A 19,416-nucleotide genomic window follows, 5' to 3' on the forward strand; every position below is an offset into this window, starting at 1 on the left:
TCAAAATCGTGATTTTGGCCGCGACGATTATGAAAAATGAAAATCCTGAATTTTTTTTTACATTTATTTTCTTAATGCGGGTTCAGTTGCATTATACTCTAGCATGCAAGCATTTAACCAGTAGTCCGCCAACAACCAGGGGGCGAACATGGACCTATTCGTTACGCCACCTAACTGATCCACAAGCAAGTTAAGCGCGCAGCCCCTCACTAGTGCAGCCAGCAGTGGTGTCAAGTTCAAGTGGTGAGAGCAGAGTAGTAGTGATATAAGGGAAGACAAAACTGGTGGTGAGGATGATTGAAATGACCGAGAGCCATGCTGAAGCTGCGGCAGAAGGTAAGCCCACAGCCGGTCTCTCTAGTGAGAAGGACGAGCTCGTCCCTCGAAGGGGCTCAATTTCGGCTGTGTGGAGCTACTTCGGATTCAGGGCTAGCGATGTCCAACAAAAGCAGGTGTTGTGCAAAGACTGTGCGATAATAATTGCATTTCAGTTTTATTTTGTTTATTCCTTACATAGTACATTCTTAGCTAGATTTCATTTTGAGATTTTAAATTACATTCTGCACTGAAAATTGTTTTTTTTTTTTTTTTTTTTTTTTTTTTTTTGGAAAGAAGTGCAATAAAATTCAGTTGTTTATCGTTGTTCCATAATCATGATTAATAATAGTGATTTCAATTATGATCCAAATAATCGTGATTATGATTTTTTCCATAATCGTACAGCCCTACTTGAGACTTAGTCGCTAGCTTTTGAGGAAAAGCAGACAGGGGTGAAGTGGTCTTGCAGAGCAAGTCCCACGGCGTCAGTGGTGAGACATTATCACCATCAGACAAACACCTTTCTGCTACAGTGTGCCGCTGAGTAGCTTCAGGGAATTAATGGCTTGCTGGGCCATTAATTCACCACCTTGCTTATACATCAGACTCCCAGATGGATTCAGATAGATTTAATGTGAGCTAAGAGAGCTTGGAAAAATAATGATTAAGTTCTACATGCGTCAGAGATTTAGGTTTTTAGGGACTTTAACACATCTGGAGGTACATTGATCTATTTCTTGAAAACCCCACCAAAATTACAAATGACAGTCCAGTTTTGGATATTTTTCTAAAGTGTGAAGGGTAGTGAAGGAGCTAAAATGAGCCCGTATGAATTTTAAAACAACCACCATGTCTGCTTGTCTTGTTCTGTCATTTAATCATCATTTGATCATCTTTTTTGTAAATCTTTTTTCTTTTTCTCTTTCTTTGCTCTTTTCCAAATGGGTCTCATCTTTATTTCTGTCTCACACATTGTGCATGACGGTCGCGTTATCCACTCCATCTTATTTTTCATCTTCTGTCAGTGTCATCTCAGATCAGATCTTTCATTTGTCAAGCCTTTTTTCTTGCTTTACATCCTGCCTCTGTTTGTTGTTTTGCACCAATTATCTCCCTTTCCACTCATTTAGCTTCATCTTTCTTTCATTTGCTGCTTCTTCCATTTTTCTTGCACATGTATCGTCACCTATTTTTTTCTCATAAGTCCTCTTTTATTTCCTTTGTTTGCCCTGCCTCCTCTCTCTGCTTCTGCTTAACATCCCCTCATTATTTCTCTCTAATCTTTCCCTTTTTTCAGTAGCTTCTTCTCTCTTTGCTGGAACGAGAAGTTTGTCATCATTTCTCTCACCCTGCCTCATGCTCATTGACACTCAGTTTGTTGTTTTGCTCTTTCAGCCCTTTTCTGTTGTCCCTTGTTGTTCTTCTCATCCTGTCTAACCGTTTTTATTTGCATGTCAAACACATGAAGCACTGCTATTCTATTCTGAATTTGTTTTGATTTGGTGGGCATGAAACCAAGACTGTCAAGGGACAGTAAAAGGACTGTCACTGCTGCTCAGCAGCAGTTAAAGTAGCATCTTTGCTCCAAAGAGAGTAACAAAGATCTTTGATAGAATTGGCTTGATCCTGTTTTCTCTTTGTGTCTCTGTGCCATTAAAGCTCTCTGACTTTGTGGTTTTCTGCGGCCCTACTCTGCGAGCTTTTGATCAATAAGGCAAAGCTTATGTTTGAAAACGCATGGGAAGGTAAAAGTTATGATGTGATAATGCAGTTTATTAGCCAACTTAAACATGCAAGTTTTAAACATGTGGTTTACATGTTATTATTCTCCGCTGCAGATCTCTGAGTAAAACAGAACACAATCTGAGGAAACCAAACGAATAAAACAGACACAACATATTTTCATAAAGAAGACAAAAATAATTTGAATAGCACAGATAGCAAAACAAATGATCTGACAGCCACTTAATGAGCCCAACAAAACCAACAAGTCCTTGAATTTAAATACTTTGTTTATACCCCTAAATGTGGCCTACAGCAGCATCTTGTAAAGTCAACAGCACATCAGTTATTCTCATATTTTCAAGTAGCTACAAAGTACTCATAAGAGAGCAGGAGGAGTTTGACAGCGCTGTTCGTACAGTGCTTTTAATTGTTTAATTGACAACAGTTTGTTCAGTTAATAACACGCCGACAATTTCTTTAAATGCTTTTGTAACTTCTTTGTTAAATTTAGGCAATAACGTTATTTGGCTATGGTTGGATATCAATCATGGCTCAGGTTAAAATATATTATTATTAACAAAGTGCCCGTTAAGTTGGGAGGTGCCATTTTTACAATTCACATGCAGTTCTCGTGACCTGAAGTTGTTGAATATTCTGCAGACAATGTATTAGTCGTTTTTGGCCTCCATGAGCAAGCAACCTTGTGGGGGATACTTAGAAGGATGGTCTCAACAAGAAAAAATGAAAATATTGTTTAAAGGGATATGCCACCCCCAGGCCAAATTAAGTGTATCCCCGCATTCCCGATACATAAATAAGTGTGTGGGAGCGTTTTCCTGGCGAAAAACACAGCCGAAGCACACTCCCCGCTACGTCATTTGGAATCCCCCCCCTGGCTGCTTCACGCTGGTTTGTTTGAGGAAAGCGGGGGTGGGGATTCCCAAAGACGTTGCGGGGAGTGTGCTTCGGCTGTGTTTTTCCGCACTAGAAACTAGTTCCCAAACCGACATGAGCAAAACAAGCCTTCTGTGTTGATTTACACAGTCATTTGCACTCGATGTGAAAGTACACCACTCACACAGTAATTAGAAGGTAAATCAAGTAAATTAATTCACATTGGGCGAAATATTTCTAGTGGCGACGCTGGCGACGCTAGCATGTATGTATTAAGGCTCGTGTATACTTCGCAGCAGTGTGTCGCAGTGAGCTTGTCGCAGACATGACACAGTTATTTTTGATTTATGCCTTGAAGCGCTGTCTGCGCTATGTTAATCCCACGCCACAACGCAAGAGGGACAATCACGAACAAGATAGGATTGTGGGTGTTACGGTTACGGAGGTCATTCAACAACAATGGCGACTGGACGAATGCACACTTTGATTGAGATGCAGCTGATCGATCTAGAAATAGAAGAAATATTGCTACTACTGGAGCTGGCAGAGGGAAAGAATCGTCACGGTTAGCACGGTTAGCGTCAGCCGGTTAGCAAACTACGCATAGTGTAGAGCGGATGTAGAGTTGACCAATCAGAGGCCTCCTTTCTCTCCTCCCTGCTGCGATGTCTGCGGCACTGTCTGCGGTGAGTTACAATTTTGAGGAGGTGCACTAGAGTGTCTGCGTAGTGTCTGCGTAGGGGGGGGGGGGGGCATGTCTGCGTTAACTGCGACACACACGCAGACGACCTTGTTTCCGAGTATAAATCAGGCTTTACGCGCAACCAAGCAGTGGTCAGTGCTGTGAGATTCGGACAATGCCTGGGTCGCCAGGAAAACGCTCCCACACACTTATTTATGTATCGGGAATGCGGGGATACACTTAATTTGGCCTGGGGGTGGCATATCCCTTTAAGAAGATAATAATTTCAAGAAACTATTTTATCTTAGATGGCTGTTTCATTCAGAACACACACAAATCACTTGGTTTGTTTAAAAAAAAATAATAATAATTAATAGCTGTCAAAGGAGAACTCCGGGGCATTTGAAGCGCAATCCCATTGCTAGAGGTTGTCAAATACTGACAGTAGGACACAGACTGGTGCAAATCGGCGCTCCCTGTGCGGCGATTGCGCTGTTTGCGCAGCCTGTCATGCTAACCAAATACGTGGTGGCCAATGGGCAAATTCTAAACCTTCCACGGAAAACAACAACTTGCACACTGCAGAAACATAACACCACTTTATAAACTATCCGACAATAAAGTCACAAGCCTTACCATCAAAATCATATGCATGGTTCTTACATTACTGGCATGGGGACGTTACAAAACAACTTTATAAACAGCATGTCACTTACCGGTTGTTGGTATGCGCGCTCATGTGAAAGCCCAAAAGAGTCAATGGACGATACTCCCATATACAAAGCAATTATCTTCTCTAGAAAAACTGCGTTCAAGTATTTAAAACATTACAACAATATTAGTGGCCATGTAACAACATGTAGTTATGCTAACCAAGCAGTATATGGTATTGTTGCATTGATTCATAAACCCTGCTATGTTTTGCTTCGCTGCCGGTGAAGTTCCTACTCCCTGCAACTAAACTCACGTGACTTCAGCGCAAGACTTGTGAGATCCACAGAAATGAAAGCATTGATCAATATCAATTATTTTGCGGTACCATAAAAATTGTAAATGTCATTAATCAACTCAAATCCGACCAATTACACCTCTGTAACTTTATATACATTTATATTGGGAAACACTCGGATCCATGCAACGAAACTCTCATGTGATTTCACAACCGGAACGAGACTTGTATTCGTTTTCAAATCAGTGCAACAACAATACCATATAGGCCTACTGCTAGGTTAGCATTACTTCATGTTGTTTCATGCCCAGTAATATTGTTGTAATGTTTTAAATAGTTTATCATGGCTGTTCTAGAGAAGATAATTGCTTTGTATATGGGAGTATCGTCCATCGACTCTTTTGGGCTTTCACATGCACGAGCCTACCAACAACCGGTAAGTGAGATGCTGTTTATAAAGTTGTTTTGTAACGTCCCCATGCCAGTAATGTGAGAACCATCCATATGGTTTTGATGGTAAGGCTTGTGACTTTATTGTCGGATGGTTTATAAAGTGGTGTGACTTTTCTGCAGTGTGCAAGTTGTTGTTTTACGTGGAAGGTTTAGAATTTGCCCCTTGGCCACCACGTATTTGGCTAGCATGACAGGCTGCGCAAACGGCGCAATCGCCGCACAGGGAGCGCCGATTTGCACCAGTCTGTGTCCTACTGTCAGTATTTGACAACCTCTAGCAATGGGAATGCGCTTCAAATGCCCCGGAGTTCTCCTTTAAGTTTTGGAAAATTATGACCAATTAGAAGTAAGGGAAAAACATAGGTAAGAGTTTGATACAGCATCCACAAAACGTACACATTTCTCACAAAATGTCAGTGTGTCATGTCGGGCCAGAGACATAATATATAACTGTAGTTTTTACAAACTTGGAAGACTTTTCTGAAATCTGAGTTTTCTAAAATGCTGTACTTTTGGTTAGTAATATTCTCAAATTAAATTTATGTTCAGTGTATTCTGTAAAAACATGTGTTTTGTCTTTGAATCCAAAATTCAAAAAATTGTTCATTTCTGCTGCCATACTGTGTCTTCTGAAACTTGTTATGATTTAAACTTCATGGCCATCATACAAAAAGCGCTCATTGAATCTGAAACACAAAAGTAAATTGTGAAGGCGAAAGGAGCTTCAGTGAGCAGAAAAGGACAGACAGATGGCCCCAGGCAGAAACCGTGAGGTTAGCCAGAGCAAAAGGCGACCAAGTCTGAGCCCCAGCAGTCTTCATTCTGGTAAATTAGCCTGGTAAGGTCCCTCGATGCCAGTTCTCTCTTCATTAAACAGAAACCATGGCTGCATGTTGAAGGGCTGAGTCAAATTTTAAGTAAGCACAATTCTCCAAACTAACTCAAACCAAGGGTCCAGATGGCCATATCAACTTACAGTGTGTGCCGTCCATCTTTGGGTTCCATTGGTCTGAGTCATCAGTCATACCAAGCGACCACAAATTCAAGCGTTTTACTTTTTTTCTACATCTTAAGGCATATTTTTTAAAAGAACAATTTGATATATATTTAATAATAATAATAATAATTTAATAAGTTAAATTTGACTAAATTTGAGTCTCTGACCATCCACTAAACACCTGACTCACAATGACCATGTTCTTGCTACTCTGTGCTTATAACAATAGTTTTTCTCTCTGAGCCTGTGAGTGTGTAAGATACAGAGGATGTGTATGTGTGCAATGCACTGGGGTTAATTAGCCTCACACCGCTGCCATCTATCAACCTAATGCTCAGGCTCTGGCCCCCGACAGCTCCATTACTGCCAGACATACAAACGTGCACAAGGGCCAGTTTAGGTCATAATCACGCCTCTGTCCGATCTCTACATAACAGCAATACTAGAATAAACTTCCTGACCAAGTTCTCTTAAAAAGTTTAAGTATCTAAAATGTACCGGGGACTTTCCAAGTGGCTTTATAGGAGGATTTTCTAAATCGAGTTGCTGACCATTCAGAAGTGCTCTCTTGATACATTTCCATTAGTCTTATGCATAATATGTTTGACACAATTTCCATCTTTTTGGTCCCTCTGTGAGGATGTACAACTCTGTGAATTTTTTTTCCCCATCTTTGGGCCACAGTTGGATAGACACACACTAAAAACCACTGGCCTGGATCATTAGGTCTGTTAAGGTCCACATCCTGCTGTTAGTTGTCTCGCTCAGCTCCCTTGTGAGATTCAGTCTGATCTATGGTGAGGGATGAAACTGTTCCCCTCTATCGCCGAAGCAATGAAGGAACAGACGGGACAGACCTGTCTATTGTGGCTGGCGTTCTAGGATATTGGTTTACATTGGTTTTGCTCCTGCCCAGTTCTCTCATAAGATACAGGTGGTATGGGAATGAAAGGTTTTCTTAAAGCATTCTTTAAAAGATAAGCGACAAAACAAAATTAGACATCTGCCTGATGTTCAGTTGCAGCTCAGTTAAAAAACAGTTTTTATAATCAGTTTAGAAGACGGAGGTGGTGACTAAGCTCTGGTTACAAGACTTTCTTAAATCTAGGAATAGACTACAATAAGGTGGATTTGATTAGGAAGTCCTTGCAAACAGAAGATGATCTATTAATGAGGCTTCATTATGAGATCAGAAACCTGAGATGGTTGTTTATTTCAAAATTCTTCCATCCATTAATTCTAAAGTCTGTAATGCAGCACAGCGACTCTATACTAAAATAAACACAACAACTCTCAATGCCAGGACACTAATAGATGAATGCATTTCAGCATACGGTAATTATTTTGCCTATGTAAAAGACTGAATTGGTAATGATTGTAGCAAACTAATGCTCAGAGTGGCAATCCTCTTATATTATGATTGTTGGACTGGTGCCAGGCTCATACTATAGGTGTGCTGGAACAGTTTAAAAAAGATCTTTTTTTTAAGTAAGTTGACAAAATTACCCGAGGTGTTTTTAAAAATATTCTTATTCTAGCTAAGGATACACTGTATTTCAGTACCTGTTATCAAAACCCGGGTCTCAGGTCTACTTTCTCACAACACATTTATCTCTCTCTCGTTTAGAGATAGGTGCAGATAGTCAGTGCTTTCTCATCAACAGTAATTGACCTAGCTGGAGATCTACACAGCTTAACATGTAATGAATTAATTTTGATCTTTTACTACTGCATTTTGTATACAACAAGATAATTGAATATTTGTTCTTTTAAGGCTGACATCTTTATTAATAAAACATACCAATAATTTAGACATGCAACGTTAACGCATCAAGAGCTGTACAAGAAAAGCTGGTGTTTAATGTAGCAACGAGACTGATTGGTGAACTGAACACAGATGATATGACACACTGTTGTTGGAATGGCTATAGCATCATCATACACCTCATCTACACAGCTGTGGGTTGTCCAAGTTACAGAGTATAGCTGTTCAGCTAGAAAGCATTCATTTAAAGTACACAAAATGTCGGTCTTTCAGAAAGTAACAGTAATAACTTGTACATCAACCTCATTAAAATCAGTGTGGGTCGCTGGATAAGACATTTGTGAATGTAGGGAGCACAAAACAAAAGGGCCAGGTTTGTGTTTTTCAGTGGTGAGAAGGAGACCACCAAATATTTGCTCTCAAAAACAGCTTTTTTTAAACTTTTATTTTTCAAACATCCCCTTGCATACTAATATGCCTCTCCTGACATGAAGAGGAGAAAACCCTAACTGAGAGCTCAAGTGACGCCAGTGTTTGTCCACACTAATTTAATAATGTGAGGGTGCAATCTTAATCCGATCTTAAACCTCCCTAACTTCTTGCAAAGTCATAGCGGCCATCATTATAATATCAAACATGCTTGATATTCAGGAATTAAATGTTTGCAGTCCCAGAGCTACTGAGAAGAGCAGTTTCCAAGCACCAATAAACATCCAGCCCTTGAGGCTAACATTAGCTTGTTTGTCCAAATGAAAACACCTTGCATAGTCAGTACGTTACCCCTATTTATTATTTTGCCATGTATTAGAGCATGTATTACATTGTATTCTTTCTTTTTTTCTAGCATAGAGTGGTATTTTGAAGTCTTTCTATTGGTATTTAGTCATGTTGGGGAGACTGCGAGGGTCACTGACCTGCAGCTGGCAGTTCATTGTGGATTTGAGGTGTTCTCTCAATCACTCCCATGTTAAAATGGATCCATTCATTGCAACATGGTAATTTAGCTTTTTTGCTGATCTTTTTCTCACTTAACCATTCATGTTATTATGCCCACATTTACATGCTACTGTGTTGTTCCCCTGCCCAACAAAAGACTTCCACCTGGGAGTTGTTGAGACATTTCTCTGCCTGTCATTAGGATTAATGCAATTCACACCATGAGCATCTGCTAAAATGGATTGCAATCCCTCCAATGATTATTTATTTCAGCATGGACCCAAGTGATAGACTGACAACCTGATCCATGATTCTTCCTGCCAATGTCCATGAACCCTTAACTTCAATGACTATTGATCAAGGAAGATCAGTTTAATCCACCAAACTGACTTTCATCAAGACACAGAAGAATTATTCTACTGATATGTATATGACTTTGAGAAAGTGTAAGTTGAAATAGCACATTAGCCTGTTCTATTTTATCATACACTTGTGTTTTCCTCTCTCTCCCTCTTACACACTCTCACACACATTCATTAGAGCAAATGGAATTAAGGGGATTGGAGAAATAATCTTTTCCCCCAGTGATGTGGAGGAATCAAGCCGTTAATTTCCCACCTCTTACTCCAACTCCACTTGCTTTGAAAAAGCCCTGAGTTGCTGGAAAACTCAGAGCACATGAATGATTTACTGCACTCAAATGCTACATGACATTAGACATGCTCGGCCTAAGTAGGTTCTTGTGCTTTTACACGCGGCACGTGTATTTCTGTTGGATCAGTAGACGTGGGAATGTATATATTCCTGTAGAGATGTTCCTTTTTAGAAAACACAGGTGTGGAAGTGGCAGACAGTACTGGGTCTGTGCCTGCTGCAGAAACTGAATCTGTAGGACTCTCCCTCTCATCCTGTTTTTTTTCCTCCTTCCTGCTGCTCACTAATGACTTGGGAAATATTACAAGAAGATGACGGTGCAGTGTGTTCAGAAGTGTGTTTGTGTCTGTTTGTGTGTTTCCCATCTGAGTGAAATAACAAAAGATCAAAGTATCAGGTTTGTCCTGGTCACTGGGTTTCTTCCCCATCCCTGTTGTAAACAGACAAATATCTCGTATTTCTGCAGCAGTGCATTCATTTCTCTTTGAAATGGATATTCGCATAAAGAACAAGTGTAATGGCACAGACACACGCATAGTTATTGACGCACACGTACAAAGACACATACACTGCAGAGCCACATGCACACAAGTTGTTACTATCTGCTGTCCCAGCTTTGATTTGTTTATCTCTATTTCCCATGAATTATACATACACATCCTGGGTTTTATGAAAGTCTGACTGTGTTCTCCTGGCAGGGCTGATTAATAACGGTATTCAAAATTCTTTCACACGAACTCCTGAGAACAAGAAGACAAAAAAGGTTTATTTTTTAACAGAAAACCACAACCACAAAATGTTTTTTTGTTTTTTTTCAAAGTAGATATCTAACTGCTTAGAATAAGATTTAAGCTTTTCTCGTGGATTGTCATGGAGATAATACAGTGTGCCCTTCTCTAAGTTCAAACCGGTCAGCATTACGAGTTAAGTGGCAAGTCAGTCTGGATCCACCTGATTTCTCTCTTTGTTTTGAAGCACTTTCTATTGATCAGCATTTGTAATGTTGAATATATGTATTGTAGCTAGAGGTAGCTCTCAGTAATTCTGTCCCAGGTGAATGTGTTTTTAATACAGTGTCCTTATAATTGGCATTACTGTCATGGCAATATTGACTGAGGAGAATGTGTTCATTGTTGTTTACTCCAAGTCCACTCCATGCATCATCAGGGTCTCAATGTTTTTACTTTTTTTTTTTTTTTTTAACTTCCACACCTGACAGACACATCTTAGAAAGGTGTATAATTTCTTCCAGCGTACAATTTCTACAACTTGTCTGACAAATAAATGTGGACTATGCCTTGGTTTCTGTCAGCAAAGGTCACAAAATGATTGACGTGTGTGCCTGAATATAAACAGCCCTGACCTTCACAAAGAGTCAGTGAACCCCTGACATTCACTGTAACTAACTCCGGTAAATGTTCTGGTTTAAAACAGAATATTACTGTACTTAAATATTAATCTCTTAAATATAGATTCACAAACAGTCAATCTCATTTTGTCCCTATTGAATTTGAAAATGTCAGTCATTGATGCATTACACCAAAATGGGTTTGAGTTTCTACTGTCTTGTTTAAATAAACTACCTGGAGCATTTATTATTTTACATTGCACTTAAACTATTTGAAATGAAGTATATCAGTGATGGTCAGCTAATGCCTCAATCCCCATTATTGCTGCACTCTTGATAGTCCAACACATTTAAAACTGCTTTGAAAAAGCTTTTAGAACTGTCAGAAATCATACAAAATGAATGACTAACCTTTTAAAATGGCAGAGGACAAGTGTAGATGCAGGGTGATGGAGATTTAAGATGAAGCCTAACTGGAATAAAGACAGTGAGTGATGGGCTTTAGAAACTTTTCAGTCACACACAGACACAGACATTGTCTACCTCAACTCTTCCCACTGTACCAACTGGTTTTCCTGTTCAGAAATTGGAGATGCATTTATACACGAGTGTGCATGGTTGTAGAAGACGGCTGATATGTCTGGTGTTTTGGCTGAGACTGGCAGTGAAGTCTTACTTTAGAGGAATGCCAATGAGACGTGTCCAATATCAATGTGTGTGTTAATGAATGTTGGCGAGTGCGGGGTCCCCCCTTGCTGTCCCTCTCTGTCGGGGGTAAAATCAATCTACCTGTCAGCCAATGAGCACCTTCGGCCTGCTACGTTACTTGTCTGCAGTGTGTGTGTGTTCTGTCATTCTGTCACCCTCTTATCTATATTTTGTTGTTTTTTTTGTCAATCTGTCCTGCTGTCTAGTCCCTGCTGTCTTTCCTGTCTGTCTTGCTGTGTGTCAGATCATCTCTCTAGCCTTAATCTGTCACTTCTGACAACAATGTTTGAAATAAAGACATGACCAGTTTGCTTTTTTGTCACCTCTTTAAATAATTTCGTTTTCATTTTCCTGTTTCATTTTCATTCACTGTTCTTGCTTCTTTAGTAACAGTCCTCTATATATCTATATATATATATCTATATATATCTATATACATATCTATATATATATATATATATATCTATCTATGGAGTGGAACTATATATATATATATATATATATATATATATATATATATATATATATATATATATATTCTCTCCACAGTGAGACTGCAGGGAGTAGGAGTTAAACCTCTTTTCTAGATATGGTTCCCAGTAGAACTTTGCATAAAGATGTTAAATGAATTGGGAACTTCTCATAGTAGGATTCAACTTTTCACTTTTATCTTTAACACCTTACTTTTTAGGTTAGTGTAGAAACTAATTGTGATGATCCTTGAATTTATAAAGCATAGTCCTAACTTTTATACTTTAATGTGACAGAAGGAAGAATATTTCACAACTGTACCAACACTTTGATAAAGAACTAATCAACAAGCTACATTTTAGCACTGCTTCCTCCCTCTTTTTTCCTTTCATCAGTGCCTTTTTTGTCCCCACTTCACTTTTGCAGATACCCCAGATCAGCTACGCCTCCACTGCCCCTGAACTGAGTGACAACAGTCGCTATGACTTCTTTTCCCGTGTGGTGCCACCGGACTCCTACCAGGCTCAGGCCATGATGGACATCGTCACAGCCATGGAGTGGAACTATGTATCCACGCTGGCCTCAGAGGGCAACTATGGCGAGAGTGGTGTGGAGGCTTTCATCCAGATATCCAGAGAAACTGGTAAGATGTGCCTTTCCTGCTGATCACTGGTGTTTTTTTTTTTCTATATCTTTGCTCTCCCAGCTAAAGTTATCACAATCAGCTTGGAAAACATGCAGTGACTTTACCATTTTATATGCTTGTGAGGTTTTGCCACTTCATATCAGCTGTTTCAGTAATAACTGGAATGTGACATGAGAAGTGCACTTTGGATTATGATGTTCAGTTGCTGTAATTTTAGGAGAACTAGAGCAAGGATGAAGCTGAAAACCTGTTGTCTAAAACCGTCAGGAAACTACAGAGAAAGTTGAGTCTGTATAAATGTCAGGCTGTACAGTAGATTGCAGTCAAACAAGTAAGCTTGCAATGGCCAAGTGCAGCATTATCTTTCCTTTCCAGTTTAACAAAGGTGTAGCCTCTTGTAAGTCTTTGCTGCCATGTGTATTGTGCTTGACAGTTATGAGAACTTAAGGCATCTGTCGCTGGTGCAATACTTATATGCTGACACTTTAGTTACTTAAACAAAATATAACAATGATGAGTGAATTATGCTCATTCATCTTCTAATTATCATCAGTGGTTCTGATAGTACCTGTTTTCCACAGCTGGTTTATACTGTCTGAGAAGCTCCTCTTTTTCAGCTCATTAATTCCCTGTGGCCATCTGAACACAGCAGGGCACATAGTCTAATTAAAAAGGCTTACAGTCATGAATACCATTGCCTCTTCTCTAATGTTTTCTCTTTTTTCCTCTTTATTTTTTTATAAAAGTAGCATTTAATGTTTATTTGAAATATTAGACTTCGAATATGTTCTCATTTATGACAAGTTGTAACCACTTACGACGTAAGATGCAGTAGAAGTAAAACTGAAGTGGCTCAGATTGATGCTTTCACTGCCAACTGCTTTATTAATAGGGGTGGGAATCTCTAAACATCACACAAATTGATCAGAGTACTGTGTTGCAGTTATAAAAAGATCCATCTGTTTTTGCTTTTTTTCTCACTTTGTGACTAGGTGAGAGTACAATAATCACCTTACCAATTTTAAGGTCCATTCAGTCAAGCATTATGCACATGAAAAGACGTGTTTAAGGAAACATCTTTCCATGATTATAGATCGTCAGATGTTTATGTAATATCCACTCTTGATATTCTCTCTCGTTTTTTCTTTTCTGTGTTTGTGACAAGCTGATGTTGGTTCATCCCAGGTTTCTTTATATGGACTTCTGCTTCTTGCACAAGCTAAAAGTCTGTCAAACTGTCTTTTTGTAGTCATGAATATCAAACAGATGGCTAAGTATCTGTTTGATAGCCAGCTCCAAAGGTGCAGAGATAACAAACAGCAGAACATTTTATCAGCTGCCCTAACTTGGATATTTGCTAAAAGCAGATATTTTCTGTAATACTTGTCATTTCAGGACATTTTTCCCACACTAACACTTATCAGAGGCATGTTTTGGAAAATTCAGTGTATAGCTTGTAATTGAAATACATCCACTATCATTTGACACAATAAACAGATGGTGAATATGATATTTACCAGATGGAGATGTCCTGCTGTGATTCGTGTTTCTGCAGGTGTTTGTGCTGTCTACCGTTATTTTACAGATCAATCTGCTGTCTGAACCTCCGTACCTGCAGAAAGATAATTACCTGCAAACCTTTGGTGCTTCCCGTTTGGAAGCTTCCACAAGTAAACTAATCAGCGAAAAGTAGGTTCCAGAGAGGGAGGCTTTGGATGAGCACAGTGTGCCTCCTTTAGAATACAGTCAGAAATCCTGGAGGTTTGTAGAAGCCGTAAGTAAGGGTAGATGCGCAGTTCTTCTGCTTGTCAGAAAGCTACAACTTGTAAACACAGAAACTTTGACAAACAAGCCATGTTTTTCAGCATGTCAACACCTTAAATTCAGCTGCACATGTTGGAGCCATAATTGAATCCTGAATATAAAAGTGAGCAGCACAATGAAGCACCACAACAAAGTTTAGAGCCGAAAGTTTAGAGGGAAATATTTCAACCCCAGGATTAGGCCTAGTTGGTAAGAAGTACTGTTGAAGTTACCTGGAACCTTTGAGTTGGGGCACCCAACATTTGTGACTCGTGTTTAAAATCTGAACAGCAAGTTGTATGGCGTGAACAATTGTTGCTGTTTGTGAACACAATGTTCAAAGCCAAACATTTTGTTTGCTTCAATCAGCTGAAAAAACTCAGGCACACTATGAGTTGTGGTGGTGTAGAGCAGTAAATATTATCAATACAATATTCATTTCTCAGAGGTTATGTTCCAAGACAGAGATAACACCCACAACTCCTGTAACATGCTGGATGGAGAGAGCTCCGATTGGTAAGAGAGGAGTGAATCCCAGGAATAAAATGTTAAATCTAAGGCACAAATAAAAACATTCACATTCTGTAGCAATATTTAATGTTGTCAGATCTTGAGCAGCCGAATCAAGCTTTCTAATTACACTGCTGTGTAATCTGCTGTGTTACCGATGTGACAGAACCGACACTGCAACAAGGAGCATCTTTTCACACTTAAACTGACTTGGTCTAAAACCCCAGAAACTGAAGACTGAAGTAATGTTTGAGTTCCTCGAAAAAAACCTAAGAGCCTTTAGAGTAGGGTGCTTTAGGTTGAAATGTACCTCCAGAGTTAAAAGCTTGGGATTCTTACTGTTGTTTGCCAGCAGCCCTGATGGATTTCCTAAGTTCTAAGTGTCTAAGTTCTCAAAACAATTTGGTTAAAATGAGTTTAAATTTGAATAAATTTCATACTTGAAATTAAATTAGGTGAATTAAACTAGGGGGAACGAGTGACAGAGATATAAAAAGGAAGAAAACACCAAGAGATGGAACTTGTCACTTGTATTTTTTTATGTAAGTCCTAAAAGCTCGATCTCTGTGCTTTTGAGTGCATGAAGTTGTGTGCATACCCTCTCAAATCGGTTTATGAAATCCTCCAAGTGATGTTGACAGATCAAAATGCTGTCTGTTTTTGTTTGTCACAGATGTTTATTGAAATTGCATTATGTTAGATGCCGACAAATATTTACAGACTAACGGAGCTCGAGACGAGGAGAGAATCCATTTGAGGAAATGCTCTTTTGATCTATTTTGATCACTCTTTTGCTCCAGCCTTTCCCACTTTTGCTTCATTTCTGCATTATTTGTGTGCTGTTGCATAGATGACAGCTTTGTGTGTTTGTTTATCCCTACTGCGGTCTATCTGTCCATCTCTGTCTGTGTGTCTTCAGCCGGCTAACCCGAGGCACTACGGTGTGACAGTCAGCACATAGATATTTTCTGTGCTGTCAGATCACTGTGTGTGTGTGTGTGTGTGTGTGTGTGTGTGTGTGTGTGTGTGTGTGTGCGTGTGTGTGTGTGTGTGTCAGAGTGTGTGAGCCACTACAGAGAGTAAAGCAGTCCTCAGCATTGTGTGTATTTGTGTTCTGGAGGTCAGCATAGCATATTTTGTTTTGTTCTGTGTATGGGTGATGGGCTTCTTGCTGTGGTAGCAGTCGTTTGTTTACTCTGCAGCTGTGAAGATGCAAACCGAACCAAGAAGATGAAGGACTGGCAAAGGTGACAAAGTGATGAGGACGGGGGGGCAGGAGAGGAAAGTGACAGGAGGGAGAGATCAGAGTATCAGTGGATATATTTGTGTACCAAAGTCGTGCATCAAACTTCAGATTGTGAGACAATGAATGGTGAGAGACAGAATTGTTCTTAATATAGATGCATTTTACTACCTGGTTTTCCAAAAATGCCCAGATGCTTGTCGACGTATACACACTTGAATGGATGATGAACACCCACACAAAGAGCCACGGGAATTTCTAGGTGATTATTTTGTGATTACGGTGTAATAATTGCGTGGCAATCTGATTACTGGTACTAAACGGCCATATTAATTGGTGTGTAATCATTTGCTGGTGTTTCTTGACAGCGTGTGTGTGTGAGAGAGAGTGTGTACATGCATGTTAATCACCAGAAAGTTTTTGAATAGGTGCTGGAGTCTCATTAGCATAAGTCAGGGGTTGCTGAGCGTGTCAAGTCCGGTGCTTGTTCTAATGATGGAGCTTGTTTAATGGTGCCTCGTCATGCTTTTCTGTTTTCTTTTTTTTAATGAACACATTAAAAAAAGTTAAATATTTTCCTCTCTAATTTAGTCTTGGAGACCGAATATGTCCTACTTTTACTTGCTGCTGCACAGCTGCAATGCTGTGCCAGAGTTGGTGAGGAATTCTGCACTACTAATTTTTCAGCCAAGCCCACACACCAGTCAGCAAAATCTTTGGTTTAAGAAAAAAATGCTTTAGGCAGAGCTGGAAATAGTTTTGTATTTCAGATTACAGTAATGAATGAATGCAAAGCCTGGGTGTTATTGTTTAACACATCAACTTCTCCAGTGTTGCAGTGGTACAAGATCATCACTCTTATGCTATTATTAGCATTGAATATTGGCAGTGAAGATAAATTGACATCTGACTGCAGAATTCTTTACAGCAGTGTGATAAATAGATGTTGTCATCAGCCACTGCATCATGTTTTTAAAACAAAAAGATGAAAAATAATAATTTGAAAGGGATTCACATGGAAATATTTCAACATTCTGTTTTACATATTTGTTGGCATTTGACAGACAAAGGCAGCTGGAAAGTGAAATCTAGATATACATTCAACTATAACTGTGTGGGTATAGGAGTAAGATGCCACTTGACAGAGCTCTTGGCTGATTTATGTCAACCTACTTTTGTCTATATCCTGAGAAGTAATGTGGTTTCACTAATGATGTGTCTTTTTTGAGTGGGTTGGCTTCAGATGTTCAATCACCCCATGCGTAATGTAAAAAAATGTGCTCAGCCATGCCTACATCCTGAAATATATTCACCGTGATTTTTACAGCATATGCAGCCTGTGTGTTTTAACCCGCAGCTATGGATTTTCATTCAGGCAGAACTAGTCACAGACACAGCTCAGTGAGCATGTTCCAAACATATTTATTCATCATTAGTAACTGTTCACAAACTGCTGGCAAAAAAAGGTCTATACCCGATTAATCAATGTAACCCTCTGATAATAGCTTAATCAACATATAATGCAAAGGTCAGTTTTCGAGTGTGTTTTCAGGGTAAACTGTGGAAGGAAATTAACCTTTTGCCATGCTAGAATATGCCCAAATTCACATCTACATTACAGGAAATAATGATTCTACAAAGAAAAATGTTTACATTTTTTTTCACAGTGAGGCCAAAAGACAGAACCAGCTGCTCTTCAGTGTCATTCTGGCAGTTTGTCATTTCAGTGCTCAGGTAGTGGAAGCCCCATCACAAGCTTTCCAGCTGAAGAACAGTCTGCCTTTTTTACTGTACCACCCTACTGTTGATCCTCACTTTGCTAAACACAGCATATGGCACTTAGGCTACGGCTACACGGAAATGTTTTTCACTGTAAACGATACTTTTGCTTATCGTTTGGCTGTCGCAGCCACATGGAGCCGGCGTTCCCACTACCCCAAAACGATAATTTTGGAAAACTGGTTCCAGAGTGGGAAGATCTGAGAACGGCGTCGTTTCGTTTCCATTGTTACAGCCAAAACGGATTTGTTTACATCTGAGTCACAGCCACATGGCCAACGCCAGTGACGTATACACATACGTCAGTGACCAGAACAAAAAGCGGCTTCCATTCAAAATCCGTAAGAAGAAGACAACACAACAAGGACAGACAGCGATCATCATGGACCCCACAACATTGATAGTAGCACTGCTGCAGACACTGCTAACTACAACAGCGTTGTTGAAGGAACAACGTGAGCTTCGCGCTGGTAGAAGTAGGGGCGTACACGCATTGCTTCTTCTATTGTTCTGGTGTAACCGGTGGGGGTGGCTTACAGCGCACATAGAGGTGTGGCGTGTGTACTGCATCGTTTTCAGCGTTGCCAGCTTTCCTGTTTGGTCACAATAATTTTCGTACCCGTTTTCAAAAAAACCCTTGTTTCGTTTCCGTGTAACCGTAGCCTAAAGCCCTATTCGGATGGGACAAGTTTAATGGGGGGACCTGGGGTAAAGTAACAATAACCGGGAAATCTAGTCCCGTCCGAACGCGCCATGTCAGTAAAGATAGCGGAGTATGTCGGTAAACTTTGCCAAGAATTCTACCTCCTGTGAAACAGTCCGGAGTATCTACCATAGGTAATACTAATCCCGTGCGAATGCGACCTTCGGTAATAAGTACGGAATATGTCGTCACATCCTTTTAAAGACAGAAACAATTAGGTGTGTCTGTTTGCAAACATGGAGCTTCTGGATGAAGCGCTGCTTGCAAGCACGCATCCAATTTCGGACTTTGGCTTGCTTCGACCTGTTCGGCGCCATGTCTGTTCACAGATGGGGTTTACGGAAGTGAAATGAAGACGTGCATAGCATCCAGGATGTGACGGTTGTACGTAACCAACAACTCCTCCCATATTAGATGAATATTACAGGGATTTCTTGTCCCGTCCGAATTGGTCATTTCTTCTCCCTGGCGTCGTCTGGTTAACCAACATTACCATACGTCCCCCCATTGAACTAGTCCCGTCCGAATAGGGCTATAGACTGCAGCCTCCTATATCAAGCTGTGAGTTTGGAACACATGGGTTTGTGTACTATAAAAGAGGAGGTAGTAATATATTTAATGAAGTCTTACAGAAGACATCTTTTAAATCAAGTCACAGCCCTTTCTCCTTCTGGTATCCGCCCTTACCTCCCAGCGGTATTGTTGGAATTAAAACCAACCTCATATACATTCAACCTCACTGAATATGTGTATGCATGAGATGAGAGGGACAGACTGTGGGTAAAATCGTTGTATTAGTAACTGTGTATAGGAACCTGGAGGTGAAGGAATC

At 39.9% G+C, this 19,416-nt stretch overlaps 1 protein-coding gene across 3 annotated transcripts in view; it reads left to right on the forward strand.

The window, feature by feature from the left end:
* grm8a (glutamate receptor, metabotropic 8a) overlaps positions 1-19,416 on the forward strand; it is a 250,435-nt gene that overhangs the window by 98,096 nt on the left and 132,923 nt on the right. For all 3 annotated transcript variants that reach the window (XM_075471477.1, XM_075471475.1, XM_075471476.1), the window contains exon 3: positions 12,327-12,543. In XM_075471477.1, coding sequence (XP_075327592.1) covers positions 12,327-12,543 — 217 coding nt within the window. The remainder of the gene's footprint in view (positions 1-12,326; positions 12,544-19,416) is intronic.

The sequence above is a fragment of the Odontesthes bonariensis genome, chromosome 8, assembly GCF_027942865.1.
Source record: "Odontesthes bonariensis isolate fOdoBon6 chromosome 8, fOdoBon6.hap1, whole genome shotgun sequence".
Taxonomy (NCBI): domain Eukaryota; kingdom Metazoa; phylum Chordata; class Actinopteri; order Atheriniformes; family Atherinopsidae; genus Odontesthes; species Odontesthes bonariensis.